The sequence below is a fragment of the Sus scrofa genome, chromosome 1 (genome assembly GCF_000003025.6).
Source record: "Sus scrofa isolate TJ Tabasco breed Duroc chromosome 1, Sscrofa11.1, whole genome shotgun sequence".
Classification (NCBI taxonomy): Eukaryota; Metazoa; Chordata; class Mammalia; order Artiodactyla; family Suidae; genus Sus; species Sus scrofa.
In genome coordinates this window covers 29,624,960-29,639,503 of record NC_010443.5, presented here as the reverse complement: position 1 = coordinate 29,639,503, position 14,544 = coordinate 29,624,960, and the positions used below count along the sequence as shown (strand labels likewise).

The 14,544-nt window shown below is 42.2% G+C and overlaps 1 protein-coding gene across 1 annotated transcript in view; it reads right to left on the bottom strand.

The window, feature by feature from the left end:
• The window catches only part of SGK1 (serum/glucocorticoid regulated kinase 1), a 127,834-nt gene extending 114,116 nt beyond the window's left edge, over positions 1-13,718 (bottom strand). Inside the window, exon 1 of the mRNA XM_021078492.1 lies at positions 13,027-13,718. Within this exon, the coding sequence (XP_020934151.1) occupies positions 13,027-13,095 (69 nt within the window). The 5' untranslated portion in view covers positions 13,096-13,718. The remainder of the gene's footprint in view (positions 1-13,026) is intronic.

Genomic DNA, 14,544 nt, shown 5'->3' with positions numbered 1-14,544 from the left:
ACATGCCCCCATTAAAACAAAGCAGAAGAAAATGTAAGGGACTTTTCTTATCAATATGGGTTTTATGATTAACTCCTCTTTCTTCTCCCCCATAATCAGAATTTCATAAAATTCTACCTTTTTATTTGTATCCATAGGATGCATTGATAACCTTCCCGGTGCCAAGCTCCGTGGGTATAATTAGAAGCAAAAGACAGAGAAGGTCTTTGTGCCCATAGAGATCATAGTCCAGGGGGATATTAATTACTGTTAAGGACATTAATAGCTACATCAATATATGGTTAAAGATTGACCGATGCCATAAAAAGAAAACTACAGAGAGATATAAAGAATATATAATAGGGAGATGTGATCCAAGTTCCTGGGGACGTGATAAGATGGGGAGATTGAAGAAAAATGTAATTTCTTTCTTTCTTTCTTTCTTACACCCTCGGCATATGGAAGTTCCCAGGCTAGGGGTTGAATCAGACAGAGCGGCAGCTGCTGGCCTACACCACAGCCATAGCACCTCGGGATCTGAGCTGTGTCTATACCTACACCACAGCTCACAGCCATGCTTGATCCTTGACCCACCGAGCCAGGCCCTGGATCTAACACACATCCTCATGAATGCTTGTCAGGTTCCTAACCTACTGAGTCACAGCAGGAACCCTGAAAATGTAATTTCTTATATCTGTATTCCCACAATAATGCCTAACACATGTAGGTGCTCAATTCCTGTTGTTTATGGATGGTGATAATACAAAAAAAAGGTGGGGGGAGTTTCAGCCCTAATTCTGAATCTGTTGTTTGAAGGATGATGACTTTAGGAAGGAAAATCTTGTTAAAAATTTTCATGGCTCTAATTTTTAGAAAAGAATAAAATATGTAGTGCAAGAGCTAACGGTCAAGATACCAGATAAAAAAGTTCCACCTAATTGAGATTAGGTCTGAAGGGTTACTCTCAAAGCTCCAATTGAATGTATTCATTTTGACCTCGAAGATTAATTATTAGCAATGGCTTCCCCATCTTATTAGTGGCAAGGTGAGAAGGTGTGGGCCCTTCTGCGTAGAAGCTGACCGATAGAACAAATAATTTAATCATATCTGCTTTGCCAAAGCTGATAAGCAAGGCCCTGTACACAGAAAGTGCCAGGTCCTAGTTCTTACTATGTAGCATTTAATCTTTGAGGTTAAATGGTTAGAAGAGAAAGCAATTGTATTGATGTTCTTTGGAGAAATTCATTTATAGTTCCTTATTATTTAGTTGCAAGCTCTTAAAGGCAATATTAGACATCTTGTCAGCCATCAAGTTCCTAAGGCTTTATTACGTAATATGTAACAGCAATTTTTTCCCAGTTACGACTTATTTCCCACTTTGAACACATTACCATCTTTTTAAAAACAGATTATTCTTGTGTGCCACATACCTCTGTCTCACCTGATACTCTCCAGTACTACAGATTTTTCTGCAATAGTTTGTTTCCAAGAACTAACAAATAGTTTTAAGAAGGTAAAAATTATGCCTTAGAGTCTATCCTATTGGGGGGGTGTTCCTCCATTTGAGATGTAACTGAAGCTTCAATCCTAAGGAAAAACCCTTGTTATTGACGCTTGAGACAGACTCTTCCCTCACAGCCCAAAGGAGGAACCAACTCTGCTGACCCCTTTCCCTGAAACTTCCAGCTCCCAGAACTATGAGGCAATACAGTTTTTTTGTTTAAGCCACTTTAAGTATGGCAGTCCTAACCAACGGATACAAACTGTATTTCTCTGTGAAAACCAAAGACAGTTTCTGGAAGATTCTCTCACGTCTCATCCAGGAATGAATTAGAAATTATGTAATCTAACTGCATGAATTAAAGGGCCATAGACGTCTTTGATATTTTTTAGCTCCTTAAAGCTTTATAATTCCATTAAACATATTCTCAGTCAACCAATAATATATTCAGTAAGCTTTTCTTGTTAATCATAGTAAAGCTGATGTACAAGATATGAGTATTCATAAATCAAGCCCTCCAACTTGTGACAAGAATTTTAAAAGATTATATCTAGCATCATAAAAATGCCAAACTAGTCATCAAAATAGAAATCAGTTTAGAATTCAGTGTTCTAATCTAGTTTCCATCAAGCCTGAGCAAACAAAAATGTCATTTCATTGCTTGTGTGAAGAGCATTTTATTTTATTTTTATTTTATTTTTTTCCTCTGTGCCCACGACATAGGGATGTTCCTAGGCCAGGGATTAAATCTAAGCTGCAGCTGTGACCTGCTCCGCGGCTGCAGCAACAATGGATCCATAACCCACTGCGCCACAGAGGGATCTCCTGTGTTAGAGTATTTTATTCATTAAGGCCTCGGGTTCTAGTTCTTCTTCAGTTTTATTTGTTGCAATGCCAGACGGCACTACTTGGAAGCAGTGGAAATCACACTGAGAGTTTCTTTAAATCCCTACTCCCTCTCTTTATCAATACCTTCTCTATTTACTATTTGAGTGGTGGTATTACAATTACACATGATACCTCCTTCCCAAGCCTTTAATTTGTTTTTATTGATTCATTCAATATATATTATTGGTATATATAATACACACACACACACACATACAAACACACTGGTACTACTATGTACCAGACACTCAGACAAAAAGACAAGATCTCTGCCCTCAGGGGGAGTTCCCATCATGGCTCAGTGGTAAACCCATTATCCATGAAGGCTCGGGTGCCATCCCTGGCCTCACTCAGTGGGTTAAGGATCCCGTGTTCCATGAGCTGCAGTGAAGGTTGGCAGCCTCAGCTCTGATTCGACCCCTACCCTGGGAGCTTCCATATGCCATGGGTGCAGCCCTAAAGAAAAAGGATCTCTGCCCTTGGAAGGTTTATAGTCTAGGTTTCAGAGATATAAGACTGTAAATAGGGTTCCTTTTTTTTTTTTTTTTTTGGCTTTTCAGGGCCGCACCCACGGCATATGGAAGTTCCCAGGCTAGGGGGTCGAATCAGAGCTACAGCTACTGGCCTATGTCACAGCCACAGCAGCGCAGGATCCAAGCCATGTCTGCAACCTATACACCACGTGTATATGGTGTATACACACCTATACACCAGCTCATGGCAATGCCGGATCCCTGGCCTACTGAGCTGAGGCCAGGGATCAAACCCGCATTCTCATGGATGCTAGTCAGATTCGTTTCTGCTATGCCACAACCTGAACTCCCAATAGAGTTCATTTTTAATGTTTTTCCTTTACAGTATCTCTCCACTGTTTTGCTACTTAGCTTTACCTGGATCTTTTTAACCACCCTAGAAGTAATATCACAGTTTTCATTCTTATACTCTTTTCCTACAATATAAACCAAGTTACTACTGGTCCAGGAGGATTCAGAGTTCAGAGGAAATGTGGTCATTTTTCTGAAAGATCATTCAATGAAAAGATGCATTTTTGTGACAAAAAATAAAAAAATACACATTTTTATTTATTTTTACTTCTAAAAAAGTTAACTTTATTTTCTTTTTTCCTTCTTGGGATATTTTAATGTTGATCCTCAAAGATTTGAGTCTTAAAATATTTTAACTATTTGGGGCTCTTTTTACCTTGCTATTTCTAGAAACTAAAATCTTGGAGGTCTAAAATCTCAGAGTTAAAACCAGTGGACTTCATCTAATAGACTCATAGATGGCAAGATGTTCCTAAAGCCACCGGGTAAGAAAAACACGGCTTCTGTTTTCAATGGAACAGGCATTAGGGGTATTTCACATCAGGCTTTTCTATCTTTGGCTTGATGTATGTTTATCCTTCAAAGACGGAAGAGCGAAAAAGGGAGAGGGGTGGAGGGAGAGAGAGAGCAAAAAGAAGAAGAAAAAGAAAAAGAGGAAGAAGAGCAGAAGGTAGACCAAGATTGAAGAGGAAAAGGAAAGAACCTTATGACCAGTCATTACCCCAAAAAATGGCATTTTGGGGGAATGACCTGACCTGGGAAGAGAAAAGACACCAAGGTGACTCCAACGCTCTAAAAATAGCTTAGCGGACTCTTCCCAGAAAAATGTCACAGCGGGCTCTGAAAAGCAATTAGAGTAATATTTTGGCATCTTGCACCACCAAGGAGAAGATTCCTACCGTCCTAGTTACAGCCTTGGTTTTCATTTCTCTTTGTTGTAAATTCTTATGAAATCATTTTTTGAATGCTGCAAAGAAATAGGTGTGAAAGAAAACAAACTCTAACAGTAATCCTTTCTGCAAACGCCGGCACTGCTGCAGAAGGAAGCTGAAGCAGCATCTAACTTGCCTGGCTGTCTGCCCTCCCTACTGTCCCCCTCCTGCCTCCTCCTCCTCTTCATCGCACACTTAACGCTTTTAAAATTTGCCAGCTCACTGTGCAGTCTGCCAGAGGAACCTGGCCAATTGCTGGGTCCACCTGCCCTTAGACCAAGGACGTGGGTCGGTCATTGCAACTGCCCTTCTTGCTCGTGGGTCAGGCGGATGCTCTGAGACTAACGGTCTGGGAAGCCTGCTTTCCTGCTAGGAAGAATGGAAGAATGCAGCTCTGCAGAGAGGCAGTGACCGTGCTTCAGTGAAAGCCCTTTGGGAAACTGTTTGTCCTACAAACTTAGCTTTCTTAAACCCCACGGAAGGGATAAAGGTTTTTATCCCTTTGCGTTGGTGGGGAGCCAATGATTCCACGCTCCAAGCTAGGAACCAGGGCCCCAGTTAGCAGGAAACAGCATCCCACTCTAGGTCCTTATCTTCTCTTTATCTGCCAATGTGTAGCATGTTGACATCTATTCCTTCACTTTTTGGACTTACTTCTAAAGTACGCATTAAAAAAAAATCACAGTTCAGGAGTTCCCGTTGTGGGTCAGCAGGTTAAGAACCTGACTATTATCTGTGAGGATGCAGGTTTGATCCCTGGCCTCGTTCGGTGGGTTAAAGATCTGGCATTGCTGCAAGCTGTGGTGTAGATCACAGATATGGCTTGGATCCTGAGTTGCTGTTATGTAGGCCGGCAGTTGCAACTCTGATTTGACTCCTAGCCTGGGAACTTCATTTGCTGAAAATGTGGCCCTAAAAAGAAAAAAAAAAAAAATCACTCTTCAAAAATATGGCTTCACGATATTTCCTCTTAGGAACTATCTTTAGCTTCACCTAAATTACTGATTAAGCTTTCCTATCAATTCAGTTCCTATAGAGGTCTTCCCCTTATGCTTTTATAATAAAAAATCTCCAAATGGCTCTCTGTGTTCCATTTTAGATTTGCTTTACGTTTTTGTTTTTTGTTTTTTTGTTTTTTTTCTCTTTTTAGGGCTGCACCTGCTGGCTTACACCACAGCCACAGAGACACCGGATCTGAGCTGCATCTGCGACCTGTGCCACAGCTCATGGAGACAACAGACCCTTAACCACTGAACAGGGCCAAGGATTGAACTCTAGTCCTCATGGATACTAGTTGGGTTTCTTACTGCTGAGCCACAGTGGAAACTCCCGATTGGCTTTCTCTGTTTGAGCATCCAAGATCATATAATATGGGTGCACTCAGAATGTTTCTTACCTCAGTGTTATATACGGCAATAGCATTTTAGCATCAGTTCTTCAAAAAATGGAACTTTCAAAGAATTCACTTTCCATTCAAAGTATTTCTCCAGCACTGCTGCAAAGCGAGAGCCTAACTATCACAGGGCTTTCTCGAGAGCTGCTACGGTGACAAATACCTTTATATGACATTGGCTCCTCACCTGTGTTCTGTGGTACTCAAGAGTATTTCCCCAGCACAGCCACACTGGGCCAGCAGCCCCTGTTCCAGTCCAAATGCTCTAACACTCACTGGTCAAAGCAGAAAAAATATCCTCTTGAGTTCCCGTTGTGGCTCAGTGGGTTAAGAACCTGATATAGTGTCAGTGAGGACATGGCTTTGATCCCTGGCCTCACTCAGTAGGTTAAAGTTCTGGTATAGCCACAAGCTGCGGCATAGATGGCAGATGTGGCTCAGATCCAGGGTTGGCTGCGGTGTAGGCTGACAACTGCAGCTCCAATTCAACCCTTAGCCCGGGAACTTCCATATGCTTCAGGTGTGGCTCTAAAAATGAAAAGATAAAGAAACAAGCAAACAAACAAAACTGCTTGAGTTCAAACATTTCTCACACTTAGTAGCTCCTAAGACAGCATGGAAAAATGGGGAAAAACAATAATTGGAAAATGTTTCAAGGATTCCAGCTGGGAAATACATAATGCAGAACTGTATAGTATTGAAGTCAGTGATTTATATATAAAATCAAAAGGGTTTAGTGAATCATGACTATGTCTGTCTTGTTTGTCCTGACAGGAAAAGTGTTACAGAAGAGAAGTCGTGGTGTGGGCACTGATGCTTAAATGAGCTGAGTTCACGTTTCCCTAAGTACCTGCCAGCTGTTAAGGGTAGTGCCAACTTGTCTTTGAACCATATTTGAGTGATTTTGCAAAGTCTTCATTTATATATAATCCGTATCCAAACACAGAACTAAAATGCATTAGATTCTTAAGCCATTAATCTGTCTTAAGACAGAAGAAGGGGGAAGAGGAGGACAAGGCAAGGACTTAGAGACAAATTAATACAAGGATTTGGTCATTCATTTTATTCATGCTTTCACTCAATGAACATAGTTTGACCAATAAGGATACAGTGAACAAGGTAACAGCTCCTCTGTCCTTAAGACCCTTCCTGCCCTGTGGCAGCTCCGAGGGTCCTAATATTATAGGGCAGTGTAACTGGGGCTGTGTGTTGTGCTATTGTGTGCACACAGGAGGGACTCACACAGCTCTGATTTTAACTACGTCAGAAGAATGCAAATAGAAGCCATTCAAATCTCCATCATGGTTCTAGGAAGTAGGATCAGATATACTTGGAGAAATCTGAGCCAGACTTCTGATTCCTACTGCCCTCAGGAGTCATGTGGGAAATGTAACTCAACATAGCTGTGACCATAGGACGCCCACCCCTCCCAACCCCAACTTCCCTGCCCCAACACACAGAATCCTCTCTGGATCATCTTTACAGGTAATTTCCAGTGGGGAGAGCCAAGCTGCATTGGCATTAGCCTCATTATGGTGCAAATGGAAATACTGGTGATGCTACAGCTGACTGCCTAAGTCTGGATTCTGGCTCCACCTCTTTCTAGCACCATTACTTTCACTAGTTACTTAATGTCTCTGACCTTCAGTTTCGTTGGCTGTGAAATAATGCATAATGCAGCCATGTGAGGATTATACTAATAAAGTGCCACACTAGTAAACACTCAATAAAACTTAACCCTCTGAGAAGACATAAAGTGCTTCACATAAGAAAAGGACTTTTGTTATTGACGCCAGAAAGATGTTACCGGAATCCAGGTTCTTGTTTGCGCAGCTGAAGAATGAACTTCGTGAACACACAGGCAGCAAGCAAGCAAAGTCTTTATTACAGGAAAGCCAAGAGCTCCCAGGGCTACTGTGAAGGGGGGAGAAAAGCCCTCTCTCTCTGTTGTCCTATAGGGGTTTTTAGTCCCTTAATAATGGGCAGGGGGCACCAACATAGGGTCCTGAAAGATGCAGTTTTCTCTCATTGGCCTTGCCCAGTTACCTACATCAGTCCTTGTCCAATATGGGTCTCAGTGGTGGAAATGTCCCATAAATCTGATGGTTTCTTTGCTCTTTTCTTCCCGTAAATTGTCACAGGGGATTAGGGATTAATGTCCATCTGGGCATAGGTACACTCCCTACAGTAAACAAGGCCTGTGGGGATGTTACTCCCTGGAGTCCTTAAGCCACAAATGTTAATCAATGGCCATACCAAAGAATGCATTGAAGCCCAAGCTCCTACACTGACTACCTGAGTTAGTATTCTGTCTCACTATCACTCCAACCCATATGCTTTTTAGGGCTGCCAGTCTAGGTCTATGCCACAGCCACAGCAATGTGGGATCCGAGCTGCATCTGCAACGTACACCACAGCTCATAGTAATGCTGGTTCTTTAATCCAATGATCGAGGCCAGGGATCGAACCCGAATCCTTATGGATACTAGTCAATTACATTACCGCTGAGCCACAATGGGAACTCCCCCAATTCAAATGCTTTAAACAGACGTAGTAGAATCGTAAAAGGAAATACATGTAAAGAGGTGCAGTTTATGGAATAGCGGTGGAAAATAACCACCTCAGAGGAGATGAATTTCATCTCTCAGCTCTGCGAAAGTAAGCATTATGATCAGGCTGAAACCTTTTGCTTTGTTCCAATCATTTGTAGAGGAAGGAAGAGGCGAGGGCCATCAGAACTCTTCAATTCAGAGTTCCCGTCGTGGCTCAGCGGTCAACGAATCCGACTAGGGACCATGAGGTTGCGGGTTTGATCCCTGGCCTTGCTCAGTGCGTTAAGGATCCGACGTTGCCGTGAGCTGTGGTGTGGGTCGCAGACTCGGGTCAGATTCCACGTTGCTGTGGCTGTGGTGTAGGCCAGCGTGTGGCCGTGGCGTAGGCCGGTGGCTACAGCTCCGATTATACCCCTAGCCTGGGAACCTCCATGTGCCGAGGGAGCGGCCCTAGAAAAGGCAAAAAGACAAAAAAAAAAAAAAAAAAAAAAAAAAAAAAGAACTCTTCATATTTCCTCTGACCACACTGGATTGTTTAGCATCACAGACAGGCTGTACAGTGGTTAAGGACATGGACTCTGCCGCCAGGTGTTTTGATGCAAACCTTGACTCCGCCATGAACTGCTACTGTGTGATGTATGACTACTTCCTCCACCTCTGCCCACCTCACCTTCTTCATCTATGATATCAGGATAACAAAAGTGTATCCCTTTAGACATTTCCTGTTTGAGAAACTAAATATGTAATACTTAAGCCTCTTAAACGATGCTCAGCAATATTAGTGCCAAAGAAGTCATAGTTGTTATAAAATACATTGTTAGCAAAGAACAATGCAAGGGACTGTTCAAATGCGCAAAATCAGGACATACCGAGTCAAGACAAGTTTGACAAGAAGCGTCTTGTCAAAGTTGGTGGTCATGAGGCAGCTCTATGAAGACAAGAGCTGGATTTTGCTCCTACTCTATTTGCTTAAAAAAAAAAAAAAGAATGAGGCATGAAGTACTGAACTAGTTTGAGAGCATAATAAAGATGAAAGCATACTTTATTTGGAAGTGAAGTGAAAACCATACCTGTGAGGGGTGGCTTAGCCTCATTTCAATTTGAGTAGGTGATTCACCTGCCAGGTACTCAGTTTTCTCAAAACCTCCTTTCAAATAGGAGGTTAATGAAAGGATTTTTAAGGTTCATTCCAAATCCAAAATTCTATAGTGGAAAGTTAGCCTTTAAAATTTTACAAAAGAAGATGTAATTCTGTCTGCAGAAGTCTTTTTTACCTACCTAAGGTATTTCCAAAATATATTATCAGGTTGAAGATAATTTCCAAAATATATTATCAGGTTGAAGATAATGTCATTTGCTGTCATTTCTGAGTCATAATGCAAGAATCTGAAGCATGAACAAATCTTTAAATCCATGAAAATGGATTATCTTTAAAAGTACAATTGATAACTTTTTAAGCTCTTGGACTGTGACAATAAAACTAGATAAGGACATTTTTTCCCATTCATCTTAACGTTTCAGAGACTCTAAGAATAAAACATGATCCATAGGCATGGGTTATCATTAACCCATAGAGAATGAAAGTAGAACTCTTATCGAGTTTAGCTTAACAATTTTCAACTAAATGAAATTAAGCTGTTTTAGTTGCGCTTTGAAGACATGAGGGTGGAAACCTTAAGACTAAAGGATTTGGAAGAACAAGCACCAGGACTGCCTTTCTTCAGATTGTGTTTCTAGAAGCTGGCTTCCCTAGTGCTGCCTCAGTTATACTGAGGATTGGAAAGGAAATTTGAGAGGTTTGTTGAATGGGGGTTGGCTGCCTTCATAGGTTTTATAAATTGGGAATGGCAGGAGTTCCAGGCATGGCTCAGTGGTAATGAACCTGACTAGTACCCTCGAGAACGTGAGTTCCACCTCTGGCCTCACTCAGTGGGTAGGGGATCCTGTTGCAGACGAGGCTTGAATCCCACAGTGTTGCTGTGGCTGTGGTGTAGGCTGGCAGCTGCAGCTCCGATTGGTAGCCTGGGGACTTCCATATGCCACAGGAGCGGCCCTAAAAAGCCAAAAAGATAAATAGGTAAAATAAAAAAATAAATTGGGGAATGGCATAAAGATTTCATTTGGGGAAAAAAAGATTGTTAGAAAAAATAAAGAGTGGGAACATGATTTGAAATATAAAGTGGATTCAGAGTATGGGATTTGGGTCAAAGAAAGTTTCAATTTTGATTCTGCTACATTTTAGCTAAGTGATCTTGGGTTGGTTGTTCAGTATCTCCACCACACTTTGTACATTTAATAGCTTTTCTTACTATATAGGGTGACTATGAGGTTGAAATGAGCCAATACAGGTAAAGCACTCAACCCATAAATTCTAGAACATAGTAAACACTCAATAAATGTGCCGTACTTCCTCTTCTAAGTGAATGACAAGGTGAATCATCTATATTCCACTTTGGTGACCTTCTTATGTTCCTTTCGAAATGTCTCAAAGGCACAGGAAGCACGAAGATTTCTGCCATCAAAATTTGGGCCCAGACCTCTTTGTTTTTAGTAAGCCCTAAAAATCTTGTTTCCCCCGCCCCCCCCCCAAGATCTATTAATGGTTTAACGTGGGCATCGGACAAAGATTCTCTTTGTAAGACTGTCTAGCTAGGTTAAAAATAAAATATGCAGAAATGCGTGGAACTTCAACAATAGAGTATAAGAAAAATGGATTATTCTTAGCTGAAAACAAAGGCTAAATGTGTATGCAGATGCATAGAAAAGGTCTGGAAAGTATAGACCAACACGGTAGCAAGAGTTACCCTGGAGAAGGGAGGAAGATTAGGGAGGAGATGGGATTTACATGGGTGTTACCTTAATGCTTGACACATTTATTTACATATTAGCAGTGTAATTAAAAACCCAGACCTAACAAAACAGAACAAAAAGCAAAGTCACATAAAAACTGAAAGGAACTTTTGGAAAAGCAAACTTATGGGCAAAAAAAAAAGGGCTTTATCCTTTGCGGTCATCTATGACTTGGCACAAATTCACTTTCTGCTTAGTTTCTGACCTTAAGAAGTAAGGACAACAGGAGGGGGCATTCTGATCAGAACCCAGCAAGTGGAAGACCCAGGGTCTAGGGCAGATATAAAGCAGCACACCAGGTATCTTGTTCTTTCTCTCTGAAAGTACTCAGATTAGACATCAGTGCCCTGGCTAGTTCTTTGCAAAATCCAAAACCTCCAGAGGCACCGGCTGAAGATGATTTGTAAATTATGCTGTTAAGCAAAAAGAAACCAGATAGCAAACTAACACGGTTTTTAGATTTCGATAACAAAGAAAATAAGAAAAACTAAAAAAAAAAAAAAAAAAAAAAAGAAATCTACTTGACAGCTACTTGATTGATTAAAGATATCTGAGGAGATTTCCAATGTCACCCTCACCCCTTCCCTTCTCCCATCAATTAAGAGAGTAGAGTTTAAATACTGGATTATGGGCCACAGCATTTTATTATCAGCAAAACATTTGTTTGGGAAGAAATATCTTGGCTACAGGGAAGGAAATATCTTGGCTACAGGGAAAGTGAAGAAAGATGGTAGTCTTGAGAAGTTGACTTGCTTTGATTCAGCTTAAGTCTCCTCTAGTGAGAGACCTTGCCCGGTGATGAGGCTCCCAGGAGCAGTGGCCAGGACAGGGTGGGTTTCGCTTTGGTTTTAATGCATATGTTTTGGCCCATGGACTTTCAGGAAGATTTTGCTTTACTGGTGAGAACTCAGTTACAGGCGTGTAAGAACCCGTGCCCGCCCTCTGGCTGGGCTTGACATGCCGTTTCCAGCCTTGCCTTCCCAGCTTGCCCACTAGGTAAAGGCACCAGAGGTAGTCTAGCCCAGAGTGTAATTCAATGTTTTCTGCTGGTGGCTTAAGGAAGGGCTCTGTTTCAGGAATGACACAGAAAGGACCTGAATGAAGGGACAGAAGAATGAATGAAAAGAGCCATTTTGATGGAATTGCCCTGGGTATTAAGTGGGCTGGGGCAGCGAGGGGCTGGAGGACACGTCTTTTGCTGAAGAAACTCTCCATAAAAGTGTCAGTCATCAGTTACTTAACAATGATTCATTTCTTACCTCCCACTTGTGTACAAATTTGCAGATTTACGCAGATCTCCCGTGTGACCATTACAATGAACCAAGTTTCTTGTGAAACACACAAAACAGATTCCCCTCCTTTTTTTCCTTTTGCTCATTTACAAGCAATGTAAGGTTAAACCTCTTACAGGGAAGAACAGGGAATTTAAGAAATAAAAGTATACAGCTGCCTAACCCTGTATTATCACTTGAATTCAGACTGCCGACGAAAAGAAAGATGGTCCTACCAAGTAAAATTAAGGCAACTTGAAAGAGGATTTAAAATGCTGGATTCCATCATTTCTGTAAAAGGTCATTCTAGTCCTTTGCTATTTTTACCAAAGATAGAGACTCAGCAAGTTATTGGCTGGATGGATTTGGGAAGCCAGAAACTGCTGCTTCTGAGGAAGGAAGATGATAATGCAGCACTTGAGACTGAGTGAATGAAAGGTGTGAGAAAAGTTGAAGCCTTCAGAGATAAGACACAGCCAGCGCACACTGCTGAATTAGTCCTTGACTAAATTCCTAGCCATAACTGTACCCAGGCCAATTCTTTTTGAAACTGCTTGCAGCCTTGTGGCTTTGATTGAGAAATGCCCATTCCCAGCTCAAACCCTCCTTAAGACATCCCAGCCCAACCCCCTTCTCCCAAAGCCAGTCTCCTCAGGCACCCCCACCTACAGATTTGCATCAAGGCAGGTACATTTCCCAGCTGGACAGAGGCTACCAGAGACGCGGCTTCCATTCAAGGTTCTGCAACAAAACCTTAGGCTTTACCTCCAGCAGGCAATCAAATGCATTTCAGACAAGAGCAGAAAACAAAAGAAACAAACAAAACCTGTCCTTACCCGCTTCTTAAAAAATTGGAAGGCTGAGCATTTCTTGACTGGGAATCCATTCATGTCTTTGTTTACCATTTTCCACAGTGGGGAGTTCACAGTTATAAATCCAGGGTGGCCCCCGCCTGGTCAGTGCATCTGGTTCCCGGTTTGCCTCCTGGAGATAGTTAACGAAGACGGAGCGGGATGGAGAATCTAGCGGGGCTCAGGTTTTCACTCACACATTCTGCAGCACCGGCTACTGCAGCAACCTCTCCCCACTCTCAGTTGCCAAGGGCAGTGGCTTTTCTCTTTCCATCATTGCTCCGACACGCAGGCATCACGGCTGCAGGACCCCGGGATGCAGCGGATTCCGGGGAGAGGCTCCAGCTGCTGCCAACTGGGAGAAGGGCACCCCCTGCGCGCCCCCAGCTACCTGGCGGTTCTGCGGCGGGCGCGCTGGGAGAGTCGCTCTGCTCCAGGTGATGCGTTTCTGGAGGCTGCTGGAGAGGAGAGCTGTTTTTGATTGTGCAAGTTCCAGTGGGAGCTGTAGTTAAGCAGCTGAGAGAAGGAGTAAGAAAGAGCAGAAGCCAGAGGGAGGGAGGGAGGGAGAGCGGGAGAGCCGCGCCAGAAAAGCAGAGGGAGAGAGAAAGCGGCGCTGGAAGACGCAGCGATTCATGAATATCTGAGCAGCTGATGGAGAGAGGGCACCAGCTCCGGACACACTGAAAAGCAGTTGACTCCCCTTAGAAGGGTTACTTTAATCGTTTGCTTTTCTTTTCTTTTTGTTGTTAGGACCATTTACATCAGACTTTCATGTGAAATGCAGGATGTTTTTTATTTTAGGCTCATTGAAATTCTGTTGATATGGATTCCTGGGGGAAAAAAGCCTCTCAATGGAAATTTAATCAGATGCATTCCTGATCTGGCCAAATGTAGAGAAAAAGGAAATAAAGTGCAAGTGTAGGTGTAACAATAGATGGTCTCTCACTATGTACAACCTTTCTAGCATCCTCTTCCTACTTGTCACAATATACTGGGCAACTGTGAACGTAATTGTGTGTGTGTTTTCCACTACAGAAGCCTGCTTTAAAAAGGACACAATGAACATATATACAAAGTGTTTTATGCAAAAACCACAAAGAGTATTACCAAAAAAGTATTCCTGAATGCATTTAATGAAGAGGAAGGATTCCCAGTGAGTAAGAGAGGAAAGCATTTTGTCTATCAAGTGAAAAATCTACCCCTCCAAATTTTTACTCATGTTACTCTTTGCACATTAAATCCATTTTAAAAAGCCATGTAATTTGTGTGTGGTCTGTTTTTCCATTTTTATTTTGTTGGTATTTTATGGGGGGGGGTTGTAACAGAGTTGATAGCTAAAGAGAGAAAGCAAAGAAAATAATCTTGGCTTCTGATTGGGCACTGCTATGACATCTGTGTGTGGCTTTCTGCCAGTTGCCTGACCTCACAGTGCCTCTCAGACGGTGCCTCATCCATGAAATAGAGGCAGTCGCGCACTCATTCATTCACGCATTCATTTATTTA